This window comes from Equus quagga, chromosome 17 (genome assembly GCF_021613505.1).
Source record: "Equus quagga isolate Etosha38 chromosome 17, UCLA_HA_Equagga_1.0, whole genome shotgun sequence".
Taxonomy (NCBI): domain Eukaryota; kingdom Metazoa; phylum Chordata; class Mammalia; order Perissodactyla; family Equidae; genus Equus; species Equus quagga.
This window is the reverse complement of record NC_060283.1, coordinates 7,261,785-7,283,273: the sequence shown is the minus strand read 5'-3', so window position 1 is coordinate 7,283,273 and position 21,489 is coordinate 7,261,785. Positions and strand designations below refer to the sequence as shown.

Below are 21,489 nucleotides of genomic sequence, written 5' to 3'. Positions count from 1 at the left end.
CATGTGCAAATCCGGGCTTGTGAGGCCGTCTTGCACTCTGGCCTAGACTGGTGGGAAGCCACCCTCCAACCTTTGGGTCTGTCTCTGCTGCGGGGAGAGGAAGGAGCTGCTGGCTGGGGTCCCTGAGCTGGCCCAGGCCCCCGGGGAGCAGACCCTCTCCCACAAAGTGTGTTCTCATCCCCCCGGCAGACTCTGCCCCCAGAGGCTTCAGTGACAGGCTCCAATGCCAGTCCTGCTGCAGCCTGGGGGACATTTCGGAGACCCCAAAGCTTCTAAAGAGGAAGGGGAGCTGGAAATCTGAGCTTTTAGAGTGGACTTGGGCCATGCTCCTTTTTCCCAGCAGTGGAAACCGGCCCAGAGAGGCAAAGGAGGCTGCCCAAGGTCACAGAGCAGGGCCTTTAGGTCCATCCTGCCTGGCAGCCTCCCTGAAATGGTACCCTCCCTCTTGGGACGCAGTCAAGGAGGGCTGGGGTCCCCCGGCAGGAGTCCTCTCATGGGAGGACAGGCCTGTGAATGAAGAACCATAGCTGGTGACACCCCCGCCCCCAAAGCCCAGCAGCCCGTCCTGAAGGCGCCCAGGCCAGACTGAGCGCTGGCCTGGCGGAGGCAGCGGCAACGGCAATGCCGCCACCCAATCAGGAGGCCTGGCCCCTTCATCTCACAGGTGGAAATTGAGGCCCAGGGCTGGGAGGGACTTGCCCGGGTCACCCAGCGGTGGTCTGGGTCCCGTCCTTTCTTCCTCGGAGGCTGGGGACCCTGCAGAAGGTGGGCTGGGCTCCGGAGCCCAGGGCTGCAGGGGCCTGACCCCGGGCCGACTCTTACCTGGGCGCCTGGCTGGCCCTCAGGGCACAAGGAGGAAGTGGGGACACCCTGGACCCAGCGCCTTTTGAGCCGTTGGCCCAGCCCCTGGTGGCGGTTAATGATTGTCCCGCCGCCTGTCAGTACCCATTGCGGTGGGGTTCAAAGGGCATGATGGAGTCTCTGGACTGTGCCCAGGCGGGCGGGGCGCCATCCAGGAAGGAGTGGCCAGGCCCCCTCGCCTCTCCCCGTGGTGCAGACCCTTCGGGCCCCACCCCTCCCTTGCTCTCCCTCCACCCCAAGTGACCGTGGGCAGCGAGGACCCTGGGGTCCACCGGGACCAACTTGTGACCGGCTCATTAATGCCCAGGTCTCCCTCAGAGGGGACACCAGGACAGAAAGGGGAGCTGGGGGACCTTTGCTAAGCCCTGAGGGGTCTGCAGATGACCCAGCAAGGTGAGGGTTCTCCACATCTGTCTCTTAACCCGAGCCTCTGTTTCCCCACCCGCCTCAGTGCAGCGCTCCTGGGGGGTGGGGCATGATGGGAGCAGCCCCTTCTTGCTTGTCCTCAAGAAACAAGGTTGGGGGGGCAGACAATGGGCATTTCCCATCCCACGAACACTCCTGAGCTCACGCCCCAGGACCCCTTCCGGCCACAGTGCCCGGACCCCAGGGTGGAGACCCCCATCACCTGGAAAGCCGGCTGGGGATGGCAGGAGCAGCCTCTTGGGGCCAGCACAGAGGGATGAGAGGAGGGCCTGGGGCTCAGAGACCAAGGGTGTAGCCTCCGGTCACACAGGCAGCGTCTGGGCCTCCCTGGGGCACCCCAGAGCCCAGCCCTTTGCTCCGGTCCAGCGTCCCCCTAGCTGTGCCCTCACACCCCACCCCAGGTGAGGCTGGACCCTGGGCTCCTGCAGGGAGAGAGCCAAGAAATGCGGTCTGGGCGAGGCGGACTCCCAGGGCCATTCCTCTCCTGACTCACTCAGCTCCCTTACGTCAGAAGTGGGGCCAGGACAGCGGCACCCTGGGAGTGGCGAGGAGGAGCCCAGCACCGAGAGGCAGGGCGGCCGAGGGAAGGAGTGCTGGGGTGGGCGGCTGGCTGCGGGGTCAGAGGTGGGGGGGCTGGGGTTAACCTGCTGGGCGGGCAGGGAGGGGATGGTGACCCCAGGTGGTGACATGGGAGGTGGTGGGTACGGAGATGGAGGCCAGGGCGGGGCAGGTACGCAGGACCAGGGGACTGGCGGTGGCACAGTTTATTCCACTTCATGCAGACACTGAGCCACACGCTCAAGGAGCTTAAAAATAATACATTGAACCACACGGTGTCTGTCCCCCGACCACCCCCCAGGCACAGAAAGACACTGGCTGAGCGGGGTTGTGTCCGAGGGTCTGAAGCCTCCGTCCTGGGACGGGGCAGCAGTGTGGGCCCAGGTCGGGGGCAGTGTCCTTTCTCCCCAGAGGAAAAGTGCAGACAGGCCCAAGGCCCCAGGCAGGGAGGCCCCATTCTCACAGCGATTGGCAGCAGCGGGCCGGGCAGGGTCCTTCCTGGTCCTTCCCCTGAGGGCCCAGCCTGCCCGGCTCCGTGGGCGGGGCAGCACCCTTGAGTCCCGGGTGCCTGGCGTTCAGTCCTGGGCCTCGTCGGAGCGCCACTTGAGAGCGTGGTCTCTGTGTGCGTCGGGCAGGATCTGGTTGCGCATCCCCCCGAGCAGGCTGGACGTGGCCTCGGTGGCTAGGATGAACGGCTTCACCACCGTGGGCGGCAGCTGGCGGATCACGCCCCCCACAGCGCCCGTCAGCCCCTTCTGCTCGTGTCCCCGAGATGCCACATCACAGATGGTCTGAGCTGTGTCCAGGATGCCCTGTAGGGGTTGGAGGTCAGTGCAGGGGTCTGGGTCGGGGGGCGGTGTGGGACAACTGGGAGCAGGGCAGGCCTCACCTCTCGAACCGTGTCATAGGCCTTGGCCACGCCCTCCCGCAGGTCCGCCGGCTGCTGGCCCCTTCGCAGCCTTCGCCCAGAGCGCTTGTCCTGCAGGGAGCGGGAGACGGGCACTGCCGGGGACAGGATGTCATACACCGTCTCGGCTGTGGCCTGGGGGGACACAGAGGGCACCAGATGAGGAGAGCTGGCCCGGGCAGCCCCTAAGCCCTGAGCCAGCCTCCAAGGACCATGCTGGACCCCCGGCCAGCCCGGGAAGCCCCCATCCCTGTCCCCCCTATGGTGGTGCTCCTGGGGTCAGGGGCCTTCACGTGGACGGCATGCCTCCTGAGGGGACTCTGCTAATGTCCTCTGGACCCAAACCCTCCTCCTGCTGACCACCATGTCTGTGTCCCCCCCGCCCAGTCTGTGGGGTGTCACAAATGCGGCTTCCCTGAGTGCACGGCCTCCGCAGTCCTGCCCCTCCCCGCCCTGCCAGCTCTGGGGGCAGCCCCAGCAGAGACCTGGGGTCCCCCACGCTCACCCCACGGATTATCAGTGAGCCCCTCACCGAGGCCGACCTGCCTTCTGTCTGCCGGCTGCTCTGTTCTCTGCCCCCATGTCTCGCACTCAACCTCACTCCTTTGCACCCAGCCTCCTCACCCGGCTGCGCCACACCCCAGCTTAGTGCCCTGGGTGAGGGGCCTCAGGTGCCTCTTATCCCTCCAGCCTCCTCTCTAGAGACCCTGCCGGGTCCCCACAGGGCTGTGCTTGCAGGTCCCAGAAGGCACCAGGCCAGTCATTTGGCCTCTCCTCTCCGTGACTGTCCCCCATAACTGCCCCCCTCAGGAGAGCTTTGGGGATGGAACAGGGTGCCGTGGAGCAGACCCTCCCTGCCCTGCACCTCTGGACGCCGGGCCACTAACCTGGATAGCCTGCACCAGGCGGTTGCTGAGTTCCAGGGCAGCGGAGGCCGTGGACGAGCCGAAGGAGGCCGCCCCCCGCTGCAGCCCCCGCATGAGGCGCCCATCCTTCCTGTACTGCTCGATGGGCAGCCACAGCAGGTCCCGGAACCCTTGGACTGGGGGGATGGGGTTGTCAGAGATGCCCAAGGCTGCACTGCCCCCATTTACCTGGCTTTAGGACCTCCTCCACCTATTCCCAATGGTGGTTTCTAGGCTGCCCCAAGGTATAGGCAGTTTCAAGAGCCCCCAAAGCCAGACACTCACAGAGCTGGACAACTGAGTGCATGGGGCCCACGCCGCCCAGCAGACCAGGCAGCTGGTTCTTGCGGATGTCCTGCAGCCACTCATTGAGAGCATAGCCCAGCACCTTGTCCACGCCCAAGAGCCTGGCAAGGGGAGAGGAGAGGACGGTGGAGTGGGGTAGAGCCACCCACTGAGGGGTCATGGGGCCAGGAGGACCTGAGGCACCCCAAGACCTCCCATGACCCCACCCAGCCCTGAGTGGAGGGATGACTGCCCATTTTACAGAGGAGAAATGGGCCCCAGAGGGGTGATGTTTTGGCCAAGGCCACACAGCCTGTCAGGAACAGAGCGAAGGGAAGATGGGGACCCTGGAGAGAGGCTGGGGTGCTGGAGCGTGTGGAGGGCTCACCCGTGCCGACAACACAGCCGCTTTAGCTTCAGCTCGGAGCAGTTGAGCTGGGCCAGGCCGATGAGGAGGCCAGCAAAGGTGCCCTGGGGTGGGGCAGGGGCTCAGGTTCACACATGGGGCACAGGGCCTGCCCGGCCCACAGGAGCCCTGGAGGCCGCTCAGCAGCCAGAGGTGCCTGGATGCAAGCCCTGGCCCCTCGGCCCCCAAAGACCAGGCCACAGAATGGGGGACCCCAGAGAGCGTCTGGCCCATGTGGCCACCCCACCCGACGGCCCCACTTACCACCTGGTCCATGGTGACGTGCTTGCCGTGGTAATCCAGCCAGATGGGCACCTCGGATGTGAAGCGGAACTCCCTGGGTGGGGCGTGGGGAAAGGGGTCCTTGGGTCACTGACCTCCCCGCTGCAGCCTGGCCCAGGGCCCCCAGCCCCCGGCCCCCCGCCCGTGGCCCTACCTGAAGTAGATGGGCTGCTGCTCAGCAGAGGAGGAGCCGTGTCCACCGCCCACGGCCTCCGGGGAGCCAGTCGTCTCTACGCCCTCGGGCTGCCCTTCCTGGGGGCTGCTGGGCTGGACTCGGGTCTCAGGGTGAGCTGGGTGGGGGGCAGAGACCAGGCATGGGCCCAGGCATGGCCAGGAGGCAGGAGGTGTGGACCCTCTCCTCCCCGGCCCAGCCTCTCACCCTCAGCAGAGGCGTCCGCCGGGACCATGGGGTTGATGCCGGCCACCAGGCTGGTGAAGAAGTCCTTGAGAAAGAGCAGGGCGTCCTGCGCGGGGAGGAGCGCAGGGAGGAGCGGCTCAGACTCAGGGGCTCAGAGGCAGCGGCGTTCCCCTGGGGCTCTGCCCCAGCCCAGCCCACTCACCTGGTCCACGTTGAGCCGCAGGGGCATCAGCGAGACTCGGAGGCAGCACTCAGGCCCACCCAGGTTGGTCGTGGGGGCCACGTGCAGCGCTTTGATGGTGAGCTGGGGGCAGAGGGCAAGCTCCGGGTGTCTGCTGGGCCTCGGGCCCGCGCCCCACCGCTCGCCCAGCCAGTCCTGCACCTGCACGTGCTGTTCCCTCAGCTGAGCCCCTCCAAGCCCCGCCAGCCTCCCAGACAACCTGGGTGTGTTTGTGTACATACACGTGTGTGCATGCACACGTGGCTCCAGGGTCCCATGCCCAGCCCAGGGCGGACGGCAGGGTGGCCCATACCATGTTGGAGTGGGCGCGCCGCGGCATCCGCTCGCTCGTGTGTAGGTATAGGAACTTGTTGATCTGGGAGGAGGCCAGCCGGTCGCGGACCTCGAGCTCCTGCACGATGAACACCTGGCGGGACAGTGGCCGCTCCTCCAGTTCCTGGCCAGGGGCTGCGGGGCCTGTGGGGCCTGTGGCTGGCTCCGCTGGGTACACCTCATGCTGGAAGCTTACCTGAGGGGCGGACAGAGGCCTGAGCCAGGCAGGCAGGGCCAGACACGGAGGAGGGGATTGCCCCAGGCCCCCCTCTCCAGCCACCCTTCCTGCCCCCAGCCCCATCTCAGCCCCAGTGGCTGCCACCAGGACACCTCCACATGGCCATCTCACAGTCATTTCAAACTTTTTGAACATTTCAAACACATGAACCACAACGGACCACTTCCCCCACTCCCATAGCCTTCCCATCACCTAAGCGGCACCTGTCCCCCCGTCATCCTAAACACAAACCTCGGTCCAGGCTTCGCCCTCCCGCCTCTCCATCAACCATGCCTGTTGGTTTTGCTTCCTCAAAGCATCTCTCCAATCTGTGTGCAATACTGTCACTCCGCAGCTGCCACCTGGTCTTGGGGCTGCTGTCACCTCTCCCCTGGATGGCTACCCTGCTTGTTCCCTCCAGCCCCTTCTCCGCACACCAGGGGGATCTTTGTAAAGGATGTGCCTGCCCATCTCGAGCCTGCAAACTCCTCACCATGGCCCCGCAAGGCCTTGCCCTCTGCCCTTGCTCCTGCTATGCCAGTGCGCTGGCCTCTCTCCGGCCCCTTGAACGGGGCAGGGCCTTCCTCAGCTTCAGGCCCTTGCCTCTCCCCCGGCACCGGCTCGCTGGCCCCTCAGTGCTCCGAGAGCCCCAGCCAGTGCTCCAAAGTACATCCCAGAGTTCTCAGCAACAACAGCTCTTGTGAGCTCGGGGGGTGGGGCTGCGCAGGCTCGCCCACAGCAAGCGGTACCTGCACGTGCCCGATCTCAGGTCAGCCTGACCCGCTCTCTCTCTCTCTCATGCACGTCCACTCCAGTAGCCCAACCTGTGCTCCCACCATCATGATCTCTCCAGAATCTGACCATTCTTGCCCGCTCTGCTGCCACCGCCCTGCATGGCCACTGTTGCGTGCTGACTACATCTCATTTGAGTAAAAACCAAAACCATCCGTGGCCTGCAGGGCCCTTGTCGGCCCGTCCCGGCAGGATCTCTGGCCTCGTCTCCTGTTGTTCTCCTCCCTGCTCAGCTCCAGGCTCGCTGGCCTCCTCGCTGCTTCCGGAACACGGCAGGGACGCTCCCAGCTCCCAGCCTTCGCTGTGTCCTCCTCCTGAGAAGCCCTTCCCGGCTCACTTCCTCAGGTCCTCGTGCAAAGAGCACGTTTCCACGAGGACCCTCCTGCCCCTCCCTGCTCACTTTCCCGAGCACTCATCACATTTGACAGACTCGGTCTATCCTACTCCCTCCACTACGGTGCCAGTGACAGGAGGCCAGGGCTTTGCCCGTCACCGTATCCAGCATCTAGAACAGCACCCGGGATGCAGCATAGCGGCCACTCCATAAACACAGGAGCTGGTGTACAACCAGGGGCCACAGCGAGCTCCCGTGGAGTGAAGCACTGGCTGAACGGCAGGGACAAGAGGCCCCTGTCCCCCGCCCTGGCTGGCCTTCTGCAGCCCAAGTCCCCAGCTCACCTTGCTGAGCTGGATCTCCATAAGGACATGGTGCTGTCTCCCACTGCCCCCCTGCGTCCGCCAGGAGTTCTGCGGCCGGTTGGGGCCAGAAGAGCGGGAAGGGGAGCCCCTGGGGGCCGTGAGGCTGACTCTGGCTCTGGGAAGAGGGACAGGGGACAAATGGACTCAGGGGAAGCCCCTTCCTTTGCCCCCTCCCTTCAAGCAGGTCCTTCAGCCTGAGGCCAGGGACCCTCTCTGGCCTCAGCCCTGGCAGGTGGGCAGGGCAAGCGAGGAGGAACTGAGGCCAGCGAGGAGGCAAGCATCTGGCTCAAGGTTACCAGCGCCTGAAGGTCAGAGCCGGACCCCAGTCCAGACCCCATTTCCTGGGTGAGTGGGCCACCATGCCACAGTGGCCACCTGTACCTGCTCCTCCTCACCTGTGGCCGGGGTGGGGGCCAAAGTCTCGGCCCCCATAGAGGTGCCAGACGAGCGAGACCTCACGCAGCACCACGCGGCTGCTGGGCACCGGGAAGTGGGCGGGCGCCCGCAGCAGGTCCGTGCTGCCCAGTGGCCGTGAGAAGTGCCCATCCTGCACGACGATGGGGCCGGGATGCAGCTGCGTCACCACGGGCTCCCCATCTCGGGGCTGCGGGGAGGAGGCCATGTGAATCCAGGTGGCATAGACACCTCTCCTAGTCTAGGCCGCCCCCCATTTCTCCTCCATCCTCATGCCTCCCTCCCTGTTTCTGATGAAAGATGACTCTCGCGGGCCACAGTGCCCAGGGAATATGTCTGAGGGCCCTGTCCAGGGGGAGCCTGAGTGCCCCTCGCTCTGCTGGCCCTTTCTCCCCGGGACTAAGGTCTTGCTCATATGTGACAGTGAGTTTGGAGATTCCCACTGGCACGTGGGCCCAGGAGGTCAGCGCCCCTGCAGCCCCTGGCTCTCCTCACCCTCCCACTAACCACGCTGCTCCTCATCCACCTGATGGCCCGCCCCCCTGCCCCAGATGCCGTGCCTTCTCTCTTCCTCGGGAAATCCACTCGCTCCTTCCAAGCCCGGAGTCAGGGCAGCCTCCCCAGGTGACCCTCCCAGCCCCACCTCCCCAATGACAGTGACCACTTCCTGCCTCTCACAGCAGGAGCCCTAGAGGGGCATGAAACCGCGCTACCCTCTCCCACCCCTTCCTGGCCCGCGCCGCCTGCCCACCACGCACGGGGATGCCCAGGCCAGGAGCGTCAAGGATGCAGAACTCGTCACTGTCCAGAGTGTCTCCATCGTCCTCCGCTTCCTTTTCACCTTCCTTGGCCTCTGGGCGGGACCCCAAGCTGCCAGCGGGAGCCCTAACAGGGGGTGAGGGGGGCTGGGCCCCACTCCGTTCACCTGGGAATAGGTACACCGACACAGGCGAGGCCTGAGGGAGGGGGCCACCTGCGGGAGAGAAAGGCCGTTCGGAGGGGGTGGCTGACGTGGGTGCCTGATTGTGTCTGCAGGCCCCAAAGCACCCCCCACCCCACCTGAAGGCTGGGCCAGCTCCCGCAGGCTGCGCTCGGTGTCCAGGAGGGCGTCGGCCAGGTCCCGCTGGTTGATGAGGGCCGTCTCCACTGGGGGGCATGAGGGCAGGGAGGCAGGGCTCTCGGAGAGCTGGGCCAGGCAGGGGAGGAGCGGTGAATGAGTGACAGGAAGGGGGGGGTGGGGCCCAGGGCTCCCTCATCTCCAGGCCCCTGGGGGATGTGGCAGGGGAGGGGGCCTGGCAGAGCTCTGGTAGCCTGTGTGGCCAGGCCTCACCTGTACCTTCTGGCCGGCGATCTCCGTGGGGCTGGGGGGCCGGGGTGGGGGGTGCAGGTCGCCCTCACTCATTACGTACTGGAGCAGGTTGACCAGCAGGGCGCAGGAATCGGCACAGCTGTGCACGTGCACCACGTTGTTGGAGCAGCGCAGCTCGAACAGTGGCTGGCTCTGTGGGGGCGGGGTGGGGTGGGGACGCCATCAGCCCAGGCTCTATGCCCACCACACATAGATAGGCCCCGCTGGGCCTCCCCTGGGTGTGTCAGCCTGCCCAACAACCCCACTGAATGGATGGGCATACTGAGTGCAGAGGGTGAAAGGGGCTTTGCCCAGGGCCGCTGGAAGAAGCAGGAGTGCGCTCCTTGCACAAAGGGCTTCGCCCAGTCCGACCTGGGTGCCTGATTGTGTGCCGCTGGCCCCAGAGCACCCCTACCCCACCCGAAGGCTGGGCCAGCTCCCCAGGCTGCTTTCTCCCTGACCTCAGCCTATTATCTCCACTTACAAGTGAGGAATTTGGGGACCCACAAAGGCTGTCCGACTCGTGAGGCCCTGCTTTTGCGCTGACCGCAGCTGCCCTCTGGTGGCGGGGCTCACAGTGGGGGACACACATGGTGGACCTGGTCCTTTCCAGGGGGCCAACAACCACAGCCCAGCATGGGACAGGCAGGCAGTGACCATGACCTGAGCCCAGGCCCAGCGAGTAGAAGAGGAGAGATGGTGCGTGGGGAAAGGGTGATGTCCTGAAGGCTCCCTGGAACGTGTTGCCTGCTCTGGCTGGGGGACCCTGGGTGACCGCCACACTCACCAGTTTGCCCTCGGTGCTCCCCTTCCAGGTTTTGATCATGAGCTCCAGGAGGTCAACGTCCAAGACACAGACGTAATCTGCAGCAGAAGGTGGGAGAAGTTCCCACTGCCTCCCCACTCCCGGCCCCGGTGCCCCCACTGGGCGTGCACACGTGTGTGGGTGCTGAGAACCCAGCCAACCGCCGGGTGAGCACATCTCATGGGGAGGGAGCCCCGCCCGGGCCCTGCCCACCTCGCCGCAGGTCCAGGGTCTCCACCTCACACTTGTCGGACAGGTACAAGGCCGAGTCATCGAGGATGAACCTGGTGGGGGACAGGGCTGAGAAGGGCCCAGGAGCCGCTGCAGGCGGCAGCTCCACGGGAGCCAGCGGGGGTGGGGGGGGCTCCCAAGCCCACAAGAAACTAGTGCTGGGCCCTCTCTGGCCCGGGCGTTCTTGTCTGTACTACGGGAGACCAGGCCGGGTCTCCTGCGCCACAGGCCCAGACAGCAGGTGCTCGCCGGGGCCGGCAGCACTTTCTCGTTCATTCACCACGTGCTCCGGCTCCTCCGCCTGACTGAGGCCTCACAGCAGCCCCGGGACGGAAGTGTCCTGTTTTCCCCCAACAACATTCCCTATTCTTTTAAACTAAGTCCTTATTTTAATGGCAACATAACGCAAGCTCCTTGAAGACATTTTAGAATACAGCAATGAAAAAGAAGAGGAGAATCCCTCATAAGCCCGCACCCAAATTCTGCAAAAAGTACCATACTTTTCCTTCCAGTCTTTTCTATGAAGCCACATAGATGTATATAAATACCCCCTCATAAATCTGTTTTTTAAAACATACGTAGTTTTCCATCCTGCCTTCTTCAGTAATTATTGTACTAAAGCATTTCCCCGTATTTTTCAGTTATGCTTCATAACTAATGGTTGGGTGGGCCATGTTTACCGAGCCAGGTTGTAATTTAAGGGCATTTAGATTGTTTGGAAGTTTTGGCTGTTTGAAGTTACAGCGCAGAGGCGCGCATTCCACCTCTCTTATGCTCACATCCTCAGGACAACCACCAGTGGGAAATGATCAGGTCAGAGCCCACAAATGCTTTTTTTAAGGCTCTGATTTGAGGTCCAACCACCCTCCAGGAGTTCCTAAAGGAGGGATCATTAACCTGAATGAACAGAAAAGCTCAGAGGACACACAGCAGGCAGGCAGGAGCATGGGGGAGTGGCAGCTGCAGTCCCGCTGGACGTAGGGGGGTGGGGGAGTGGGGGAGCAGCCCGCATACCTGAGCAGGAAGGTGGAGGTGTCCATGATGATGTTGCTGGAGAGAGTGAAGGTCTCGGCGGTGAGGAGGACACGCACAGGGAGGTAGAGGGGCCTGGGGGTCACATTGGAGTTGGGGCAGGCTCCTTACGCATAAGAGCCCGGCCCCGGCCCCGGCCCCGGCCCGCCCAGCCTGGGTACCTGTAGTCCACGGCGCAGGAGAAGAGGTGTGTGTGCAGGACGGTGATGACCGTCGGGGGCAGGTAGCCCAGCACTGGGTCATCCAGCACATCCAAGAACTCCAGCAGCTTTAGGGGCCAGGGCGGAAGGGGCGGTGAGGATGGGAGCTTCCTTCCTCCTCTAACCAGCCAGCTCCCTATATGCTGCCCATCAGTTGCCTACCACAGCCCTTGCCCAGGAAAGCCAGCTTCAGCCCAGGCCATGCCCCTCACACCCGCCTCCTCCCAGCCAAGAGACCTGCCCACCATGGCACCCTCCCTCACCTGGGAGTGCCAGCTCTGCTCTGGCAGGGCCATGTAGTGGCGCAGGGTGGCTCTGTGCAGCCGCAGTGTCACCAGGAACTCCTGGGGGGGGGGGACACAGTCAGTGCAGTGGGAGCCCAGCCTGCCATGCACCAGGGAGGCAGCTGCCCCAGCCAAGTGGGTGGGCCAGAGCAGGTGTGGCTGTACCTTGATGTTCTTGTGGGGGTCCAGGTGGATGCGCACAGCAGTGGACAGCATGTGGGGGACGCGGCCCTGGCCCTTGGGGCCCAAAGCTCCTCGCTCAGTCACCCCTTCCTCCGATGGGTAGATGGTTGGGGCCAGCTGGGCTGGAGGAGCGAAGCTGGGCAGCTCTAGGTGACTGGGCAGCTCGTAGTCATCCACGGCCGCTGGGGAGGCATCTGGTGAGCCCCTGCCAAGCCGGCTGATCGCCCACTCCACCCAGGGCCCACAGCCCTCCTGCAAGCCCCCACCCCTGACCATGGACCCTAGAGACCCCAAGGCGACTGGCCTCCAGCCCTCACACCTCGATGGTAGAGTGTTGCCTTTTCGGCTTCGAGGCAGAAGTAGCCGAGTCCTGGCTGGCCGCGGTACTGAGTGACGCTAAAGATGGTGCCTTGCTCCACATCCAGCACCAGCTCCCCGTGCACGGCCTCCAGCCGCTGCCCGCCCTCGTCCTGCAGACACAGCACGTGGCTTGGCCCCACCAGCTGCACCCCGCCGCTGCCCCACCCTCAGGGATGAGGGGGCCTCCTGGAGCCCTGACTCATGAGGGTCAGCTCCAGCCTCTACCCAGACTCTGCCAGAGGCCCAGGGCAGCACTTGCTGCTTTTGCCAGAAGAGTCATCCCAGCTCTGCCTGCCTCCTAGCAGCCAATGGTGCCAATGTGGACCCCTAGCATGGTGCCTCACACAGCAGGTGCTAGTAACTGGATGATGGGGCGTATCGGGACGGGTGGGCCAGTGGGTGGGGGGTGAGTGCAGCTGGCTGGACAGACTACACTCACCCCCACTGAGGCCTATTTCCCACATTCCCAATTTGGAGCTGTTCCCCCGGTCTTGCTCTCCTGCCAGTGGGGGCTCTGGAGTCAGGGGCTCACCTCTCCCTGGGCTGCCCTCACCTTGGTCTCACAGAGGGCTGTGATCCGACCCGTCAGCACCGTCACCAGGGTAGAGAAGGTGCTCTGGGAGTGAGGGCTCGGGGACTCGGAGGCAGGAGGCTGGGGGGCGCCTGATGCCCCCACCGAGAAGAAGTGGGCATCCTCGTCATCGGAGTCTGAGTCTGGGGTGAGATCAAGGAGCCGAGTGGGAAGGACACCTGGGAGGGCTACCCCAGCCCTGCCCAGCTCCGGGGGCCCCGGGCCCCCACCAGGATGCCCATCCTACCCAGCTTGAAGGCTGACTTGCACATCTTGAAGTTGTCGTGCCAGAAGCCTGAGGGGCCCGGGTAGCCCGAAGGGTGAGCAGCAGGCTCGGGGGCAGGAACCAGGTCAGCGGGCTCCCACATGAGCAGGTCGTTGTTGATCCTGAGATAGGTGGACAGATGGACGGCGGTGGTGAGGGAGGCCCAGCCTGGCCCACCCCGGCCCACCCCTTGCCAGCCCCCACCCTGCCCGCGTCGCCACCTGTTGTACAGGCTCTCGTAGACCTCCTTGCTGGGCAGGAAGACGTGGGCACTCGGCAGGACCACTTCCAGGCTGCAGCGCGACAGCGCCAGGGCCCGGCTCTGGAAGGCTCTCATCTCCTCAGAGTCTCCAGGAATCACCATCTGGATGGGGGGCGGGGAAACGCATCTGAGAGATGGCTGGGAATCACCCAGGCCTGCATCCTGACTTCCCACCATTCACTCATTCTCATTCACTCATTCATACACACAAGCCCTTCTCTGCGGGGCTGTCTGACAGCCCTCTCGTGCAAAGCATCGACCATGTGCCAACCCTGCTCTGAGGGCCTCAGGTATGGGAAACCCTTTTATCCACAACAGGCCTATGAGATGAGGAGACTCATCTGTAGGTAACTCTCCAAGAGGGTGGGCGACTCCCCAGGATGACACAGCCACTGAGTGGGAGAGTGTGGATTTGAACCCAGGCCGTTTGGACAGAGGCCAGGCCCTTAACTGCCTCTCACTCAACCCTCATCAGCTTCAGAGAAGAGGATCCTGAGGCCCAAGTGTACATGGCTGATAAACAGCTGAGGGGACAGGTTCCTGGTCTTCCTGATGGAGATCCACAGCCACCAGGGCCTGGCCTCAGCAGTGCTCTCTCTCCCGGCCCCACAGGCTGGAGTGCTTGCGACTCCCAGTGACCCAAGATGATGGAAGAGATGAAATTCTCACTGGTGCCAAGTCACATCACCTGGTGCCCCAGGGAGGCCTGCTCCCTGGCCCACAGCCACCTCTGAGAGGCCTTGGGCCTCACCTCCTCTGTCTCGTACATCGTCCTCTTGGAGGAGAAGGGCGAGGGCTCGGGCTCCCGCAGCTCACATGGACTCTCGGCCGACAGCTCCAGCTCCTCTCCCTTCTCCGGGGCCACCTCCCACTGTGCGCTGCTGACCTGGGGGTTCAGGGTCACCACTACCCTGCCGGGGCACAGGCCTGTCACTGGCATGCAAGCCCCCAGCCCCTGGTCCCGAATGGCCTCCCACCACCCTCAGTGGCAAAGCCCTCCTATCCTGCTTGCCCCTTCCAGAGACCCCACTTACTGGGGCAGGAAGTACTTGCGTCCAGGGCTCTTGGGATCCAGGGCTCTGGAGACCCGCAGGCAGGGGACAGGGGGCTTCTCCCCATCTTCATAGGTGCCTGGAGAGGATGGGCGGGGTGGGGGGTTATCACTGCTGCCTCTCATGATTATTTCTTCCCCAATGCCAGGTGGGGTCAGCGGGGGCGTGGACCCCCACCGCAGTGACTGTCCTTTACTGTTTACAGACCTGTGTCCTCCCTCATGCCCATGGTGTGCAGCAGCCCAGGGATAAAGGTCCACTCTGCTCGCTGCCAGGCAATACTGATGCCCCACAGAGCTGGTGAGGCCTTGGCCAGGGTCTGCCCCGCTATGCCCCAGCCCCTTCTGTAGCCCCAAGCCCCCTGCACCTGGTGTCATCCCCCTGGGGCTCTCACCATGTAGGTCAGAGCAGGTAAGTTCCAGGCGGGTGGGGGCCGGGGGACCAGGCCCACTGCTCAGCTCTGATCGGAACTGGGGCTCGCTCAGCTCCAGCCGCAGCTGCTCAGCCCGCACAGCCCGGCCTGCCCACGGGTCCCGCTCAGGCCGCAGGTCGGCAATGGGGAATCGCAGCCGCAGTGTGGCCCGGGGTGCCGAGAGCTGCATCACTGTCTGCTGCTCGGCAGCTGCGGGGGGCTCCGTCTGCAGGAGGTGGGGGGTCAGAGGTGCCATGAGGGCCCCCACCACTGTGGTCTCAGGCAGAGGGTCCGTGCCCCACTCCCCGCCCCTGCTGGGCATCTCACCAGCAGGCCGGCAGGCGGCTTGGGAGGGGGTGTGGTGGCCAGGCGCAGCAGGGCAGTGAGCCGGTCCAGGGCCCCCAGCTCCACATCCGCCTGGAAGTCAGCCAGGTCCAGGGTCAGTTCTGAGTGGCAATGGCAGGCAGCTGGGCGCCGGGGTCGGCTCTGAGGGCGAGGGTGTTCAGGTCAGCGAAGGCTGTGGGGTGGGTGAGGGCAGGATGGGAAGGGGCCCCTTTGAGCAAAAACAGAACACAGAGCCCTCCTGGGTGGTAAGGAGAAAAGCTCGGGCAGGGGACCCAGGAGGGGATGGGAGACCCTCACCACCCTGCCCAAGGCAGAAAACCATGCTGGTTTAATAAAGGCTACCCAATACTCGCCACTCCCAGCCCTGGAGGCCAGCAGGGGATTGCCATGATGAGCCAGAAGAGGGGCAACCAGGCTGAGAATGACGCAGACATATTCAAGGGCCCCGGGCTGTGCTCTGGTTGGAGCACAGGGTAAGCGGGTGGAGGGCGGGAGTGGGGAGACACCGGGGAAGGCTGGTGGGAGGGGGTCAACACACCACGGGAAACAGCCAAGGGCCCCTAGGTCTGGAGAGGGGGGGGTTACCTTGGGCACACGGCGTAGGGTCTGTGTGTGGCGCAGGTGGGCGCAGGGCCGAGCTGAGGCCTGGGAGCCCAGGCTGCTGGGGAAGCTCAGGATCTGGGATGGGATGCAGGAGGTGAAAGTCAGGCCAAGCCCCACGCCCAGCCGAACCTCCAGGCCCTGGCGTGCACACTGATGCTCCGTGGCCCTCACCTCTGTGTACTCAGGCTCCGAAGTGTCCCTGGGCCACAGACACTCCAGCACCTCGAGCTGCCCAAAGTGCACCTCCGTGCTGGTGGTCCGCCGGCCCCTGCCGGTCCGCAGCTCCCAGGACAGCTGCACGGCAGCACCCGTTAGCCTGCAGCGAAGAAGCTGGGCATCAGAGGGCGGACGTGGGGAGCTCAGGCAGTCCCTCCTCAGGCCTCTGCCACGGGCTTGTACCGGACATGGCTACAGGGACAGGCCCTCTGGAAGCGCGGTCGGAGATGGTGGAAGTCACGGGAACCGAAGGGCCCATCCTTGGTGGCATCAAATTCGGCAAAGAAGTGGCTGGTGAGGTCAGGTGGTCCAGAAGACGGGGCGGACGTCTGAAGCAAGGTCATGGTCACACCCCCCAAGGTCATCTTTAGCAGCGAGTCAGGGCGCAGGGTGTCTGGGAGGGGCGTGGGGGCCGTCTTGCCTGAGGGGACAGAAGCTTCACCAGAGGCTCCCCAGAGCTCACGGGCATCCCAAGTAGAGTGACAGACACCAGGCTGGAGGCTGGGAGAAGCCCTGACCCAGCTGGCAGGGGCTCTGGCAGGGGGCTTGGCCAGGCAGGGGTGACATGGAGCCTCGTTATGCCAGGTGCTGAGACCAGGCCCAATTCAACCCTGTCAAGGGAGTGGAAGGGACTAGAAGGAATAGAGCATCAGCCCAGCACCTGACACACAAGCTCTCAACAAACATCGGCCAACATACAGCCTGGCAGGGGCAGATCTCATCTCCCTTGAATGGAAGGGGAAACTAAGTCTCAGAGAGTCGAAGAGCTTGGCCCAAGATCCCTGACGCTGAAACCTAGGCTCTGTCCATTACTGAGCATCCCCAGGGAACCAAGTCACCAACGGTGGACCTCCAGGCATGCGCATGTGACATCACGTCGGTACTGGGTCCTCTTCCAGCTCTTCCTGCCCCAGAGCACTCACCAGTTGGGTGGCCCTGGGCAGACAGCCGACGGGGGGCCGAGTCGCTGTGCACAGAGGAGCCCAGGTCGACATCGGAGAGGGAGAGCTCAGAGACGGCCGAGGCCACGCTGCTCGTGAGGCCCGCCATGGAGAAGAAGAGGTCTGGCGGCCAGAGGAGGGGCGTCAGGGCCAGCCGGGCTCGACTCCAACTCCTGCACCCACACTAGCCACCCTGCCAACGGCCAGCTCTGGCCCCACACCCACCAGTGCTGTCCAGGCTGACAACAGGATTGACAAGGGGGTCTGGGCTGACGGGCTCGGCCACAGCCCCCGCCTGCAGCTGTTGGTTCAGGTCCTGCTCAATCAGCCACAAGTCTTCAGCCCCGAGCGGCCGGCTCCTGTTGAGCTTGTCAATCAGGCACTCGGGGTCTACAGAGAGGACACTTCTTTGTGTGAAGCCAGCCGGGCCGGGCCCTCCCCAGCCATCCTACCCCCGGGACCTCCCAGAGGCCTTACCGGCAAGGCTCACGGCGTCAAGCAGTTCCTGAAGCTGCTGGAGCTGCCGTGGGGTGAGGAGCAGGTGCAGGGAGCCCAGCTGTCCGGCCACCTCCAGCTGGGGGCAGATGGGGCAGCCATGGAGCCTAAACCCACCACCCACCGGCCCTCATCCTGAGCGGACAGGATGCCAGTTACCAGCCTAAGCTCTGTCACCAACTAGCTGTGTGACCCTGGCCCCAACTTGACTTCTCTCAGCCTCATTTTCTCCAGTTGCCAAGGAGGCAGTAATTTTCCCCATTCAACGACCCCACTTTGTCCCAGGGAAGGTCAGAATCGCTGAGGAGGAGTCTGAGATGGGGCCCACTCCCTCCTCTCCAGGGGCCTCGGGACCCACCTTGGGGCCTGGGAAGGCCTCATTTTGTTTCAATTTCACCGTCAGCTCCATGTACCCTGAGCAGCTGCCGATCTGTAAGGGGGGCTCTGGGGGTTCTTCCTGGGAGATGAGAGGATACAGGAGGGAAGGGGTGGAGAAGATGAGGTCAGAGACAGTCAGAAGGGATGGGGGGGCAGAGGGGTCAAGGGCCAGAGAGGACAGAGATTAGAAGGAGAAAGAGACTGTGGGTTCAGAGTTGGCCCACCTGTGTGGGGAGCTCCTCGAAGTGCAGGCGAACCCCCGCCAGCTGCAGCAGCTTGTGCAGGAAGGCGGGAGGCTGGTGCACGTCCACTGGGGGCGCCTGGCTTGGGTCCCGCACTGCCTCGTCACAGTACTCCAGTCTGGGGAGTGCAGGGTCAGCCCTTGCCCAGGTACCCCGAGCCTGGAGCCCCCCCCGCAAAGTATTCTGTTCTAGGGGTCTGGGGTCAGAGAGTCTGGCCTGCAGAGCTGTCCCATCCTAGCCAGGCCATCCTGGACCTCCATGGCCAGCTTGGGGGCTCAGCACTGCTCCTCAGACCCACGGCATGGAATCTGATCCTTGGGGCCCCAGCCTTGGCCCCTGAACACTGCTCCAGGCTCACAGCACAGCCTGCCTCCCCCTGCTTCGGCCACCGCCCAGGCCCACTCAGACGTGCCCTTCCCAAGACCAGGCTGGGGGTGGGGCAGGACAGAGTCATTCTGCAGCCCCCCACTCCCCTCTTCCTCATGCCAGCCCACCCCGCCTGGCCTGCCCTACCTCTGCACGTGGACTTCCACTGCCACGCCATGCTCCCCGTCACCTGGAGAGTGCTCCACCCTCACGACAGTGTCCAGGAAGGTCACCTTGATCCTTCGCAGCACTGAGGGGTGGAGAGGGGTCTCAGGTCACGTGGAGCAGCAAGGGACAGGCAGAGTTCCCCTGCTGGGGCAGGGGGGTGGCCTCACTGCCGTCTGGGCCCCCTCTGTCCCGTGGACCTCAGAGGGGCAGGGTGGTGGAGAAGGGCCCGTTTACCAGTCTCGATGGTCTGGGCGAACATCTCCAGCCCTTCCAGGGGCTGTGGTGGCTCAGAGGGCTCGGGCAGCCCGTCCCGCAGGCACTCCTGAGCCAGCTGCAGGCTTGTGGTCATGCATGAGGCCCAGCTCTGCGAGTCGGCGGCCCCTGGCCCTGCTGGTAGGAAGAGAGTCTCAGAGCAGGCAGGCCCCCTCCCACCACCTGCTCTGCCCTCAGCCCAGCCTCGCCCTGCACTCACCTGGGCCCTGGCGGGGCTGCAGGGTGAGCTGGAGGCCTGACACGTGCACGGTGCAGTGGTCGGTGAGCAGCGCGGCCCAGGGCACGGCCACCTCGATGGAGCCCACGAAGCCTTCCACCAGCTCCAGGGGCGACTCCATGGACTCCAGCACCTCGTTCACAGACTAAGAGTAGCAGGGGACAGAGCCGGCTCAGGGAAACCCCAAATCTGGCTGTCTCCCCGGCTGCCGCACCCCTCGTCTGGCTGTTCCACCTTGGAGAGCGCCTCGCTCTCCCCATCCCTCCACATGCTACTGCAGAGATCCTACTTTTGCTCATGCTGATCCCTACTCTTGGCCCACCCTATCCCAGCATCATCTTCTCATGCCCAATCTTTCAAGTCCAAGGCGGGAGAGCTGGAGGATGAAGGGGGGAAGCCAGGCAGAGGGGATGGAAGGCGGAGTGTTCCAGGCATGGGAACAGCATGTGCAAAGGCCCAGCAGAGAGCAGCAGCACCCCAAGTTCACTCTGGGTGAGCACGGGGTTCAAGGGGAGGGTCCAGGATAGGCAGGCAGGGGGCTGACCTGAGCTGAGGGGACCATCCCAACTCCAAACACTGGTGTGCTGAACATCTCTGAGGCACAAGGTCGAGCCCCCAGGTACAAATAGGGGAGTAAGTGCACCCACACCAGCCTGGGAGCTCCCTGAGGGCAGCAGCCTACCTGCTTTCTCTGTGTGACCACAGCGCATGTGGTGCCACCCAGAGAGGGCCTCAGTAACCACTTGCTGGATTGGTGAATAAACACATACATGACAGAACTAGAAGGCCCATAGGGATCCAGTCCAAATTCCTCCCCCAGAGATCCACGGATGGGGAAACTGAAGCCTACAGAGGAGAAGCGACTAGTCTAGTCACCCAGTGTCCTGTAGGGACTGAGACTGGGACCCAGGCCTCTCTACTCCATCGCAGTCCAGGCTCCGCAGGCACTCGGCTTCTTCTGGGGTCTTCAAGGTAGGGGCTGCAGGCCGAGCAGCTGGGAGGAGGGGCTGGCTATTGGAAAAGCACCTGCACTCCACCAGGGCCCAACTCCTCCACGGAGGCCAGCCCTGAAAGCAGCCTCGCTAGGAGCCAATTCAATCGCCAGCACTGGGGCTGGGTGGGGTGGGTGGGACTCTTTTCTGGCATCGGAAGTAGAAAGAGGTGGCCTAGAGGTCTAGGTCATTTCTTTCAGGCCAGATTAAGGGGCTGAAGTCAGAGGTCAGAAAAGGCCTCCTCCACTGGGATTCACAGGCAAGAGGCTACCGGGAGGTGCCCCCAACTCTGGGCTCAGGGGGTCTCCCCCTACCCTACATTTGCTCAGGAAGGCCTGGCTGGCCCCTAAAGCCCAGCTCTTCTGCCCCGATTACCCTGAAGCCAGGCACCCTGTCTCAGCCAGAGACCCCTGCCCCATGCGCACTCCTGCTGCCCTGGCATGGAGGGTTGACCCAGTGCTAGCTCTGGGCTGGCGCCTCTAATTGGTGGCTCCTTTGCAACTTCCCAGGTCAGCTGAGCCATGAGTCACCGCCCCCAGCCTCAGGCCTCTGACCCAGACCTCACTCCTCTCTGCTTCCCCAGCATCTCCCTGGGCTTCCTGCCTGCCAGAGGCCAGACCGCTCCACTTTTCCTGGGGGCTTCCCTCCAGGTGGGGTTGCTGACTCCCCCAAGCCCATCCCCAAACACCCGCTTGGTCCATCCCACTCTCCCTAAAGCAGGAAGTAAGGAGTGACAGCAGTCACACGAGGTGTTGATCAACATGGGTGTTGACGAAGTTGTTGACATCCATATCAGGAGGTTAATGCCACCCACCAGGCCCAGGACCATGGTGGGGTCAGGAGGTCAGGGCACCTTTCCCACAGGTGCCCTCAGCAGGGCTCCGGGCCTCTACCAGCCTTCCCTGACCAGCTGCACGGCCCCAACTCTGTCACTGCCCTGGCCAGGTCCCACCGGAGCCCCCTAGTTCCTCCACTCCCGCCTCCCCCTCTCCTTAGCCCCTCGGCACCACGCTCCTCAACTCAGGCCCCAAACTCGATGTGCTCATTCTGGCATTCTCCAGACAAGTGACATCTCCCCCTCCAGCCTGTTTCTGCTCCAGTGAAGAGGAGGCAGGAACCCCATCCCGCGCAGGTTCTGGCTCTGGAGGCGATGAGCCGGGTCTCTCCGACGCCTGGAAAGGGCCAGACTCCCACGGCCTCTCCACGCTGGTGCCTGCTCCCCCGGCCTGACCCTTTCTCCGGGAGCCTCAGATCGCTGCGCCCCCGCCCCTTCCCGGACTCGGGCCTGTCTCCTCACCCAGATCTCCAGGTGGATATCCCGCAGGGCAACGCTGCCCTTGTACAGATCGAGGCTGAGCTGGTCCAGGCTGAGGTGCTCCTGGAAGAAGTGACCCAAGTAGTGGTGCAGCAAGTAGCGGCAGACCCGCTCTTTCACACAGTTCGACCATGGCCACAGCCATCGTGACATCTCGGAGACCGCCGGGCCCGCGCCGCCTCCGCTCGCCGCCCGCCGGCGATCCCCTTCCGGCAGCGCTGTTCACTAGAGCCCCCGGCTCACCCCGCCGCTTCTCTCAGCGCCAGGCCG

General features: G+C 64.0%; 1 protein-coding gene across 4 annotated transcripts; it reads right to left on the bottom strand.

Moving 5' to 3' along the window:
* Nucleotides 1-2,036: 2,036 nt before the first annotated feature.
* On the bottom strand, nt 2,037-21,485 carry ATG2A (autophagy related 2A). Of its 4 annotated transcripts, none has more exons than XM_046644275.1 (41): nt 21,202-21,485; nt 18,895-19,057; nt 18,657-18,812; nt 18,402-18,504; nt 17,871-18,006; nt 17,627-17,725; nt 17,251-17,347; nt 16,999-17,163; nt 16,756-16,896; nt 16,016-16,253; nt 15,788-15,932; nt 15,599-15,691; nt 14,996-15,154; nt 14,651-14,894; nt 14,239-14,335; nt 13,956-14,115; nt 13,164-13,306; nt 12,925-13,064; nt 12,660-12,820; nt 12,066-12,216; nt 11,729-11,928; nt 11,543-11,623; nt 11,241-11,347; nt 11,062-11,154; nt 10,030-10,100; nt 9,799-9,875; nt 9,000-9,164; nt 8,723-8,849; nt 8,422-8,636; nt 7,645-7,853; nt 7,229-7,364; nt 5,522-5,737; nt 5,191-5,292; nt 5,010-5,094; nt 4,785-4,920; nt 4,613-4,685; nt 4,331-4,413; nt 3,943-4,064; nt 3,640-3,794; nt 2,735-2,887; nt 2,037-2,657 (listed from the first exon to the last, which is right to left on the bottom strand). In XM_046644275.1, exons 1-41 carry the CDS (start codon nt 21,370-21,372, stop codon nt 2,421-2,423), a joined length of 5,805 nt encoding a protein of 1,934 aa, XP_046500231.1. In that variant the 5' UTR covers nt 21,373-21,485; the 3' UTR covers nt 2,037-2,420. The 4 variants fall into 4 exon arrangements, with proteins under 4 accessions (XP_046500231.1, XP_046500229.1, XP_046500230.1 ...); XM_046644273.1 differs by having other exon boundaries at nt 8,994-9,164; nt 21,202-21,484; XM_046644274.1 differs by having other exon boundaries at nt 8,994-9,164; nt 18,657-18,809; nt 21,202-21,484.
* Between the last annotated feature and the right edge of the window lie 4 nt (nt 21,486-21,489).

What these genes read in the sequence shown, in the direction of transcription:
- ATG2A (XM_046644273.1), bottom strand. Translation starts at nt 21,372, where the DNA reads ATGTCACGATGGCTGTGGCCATGGTCGAACTGTGTGAAAGAGCGGGTC. An exon ending in AGGCCTTCCCAGGCCCCAAG is followed by an intron (nt 17,348 to 17,626) that starts GTGGGTCCCGAG and finishes ATCTGCCCCCAG; the next exon opens with CTGGAGGTGGCCGGACAGCT. An exon ending in TGTCCCTGTAGCCATGTCCG is followed by an intron (nt 15,933 to 16,015) that starts GTACAAGCCCGT and finishes TCTTCGCTGCAG; the next exon opens with GCTAACGGGTGCTGCCGTGC.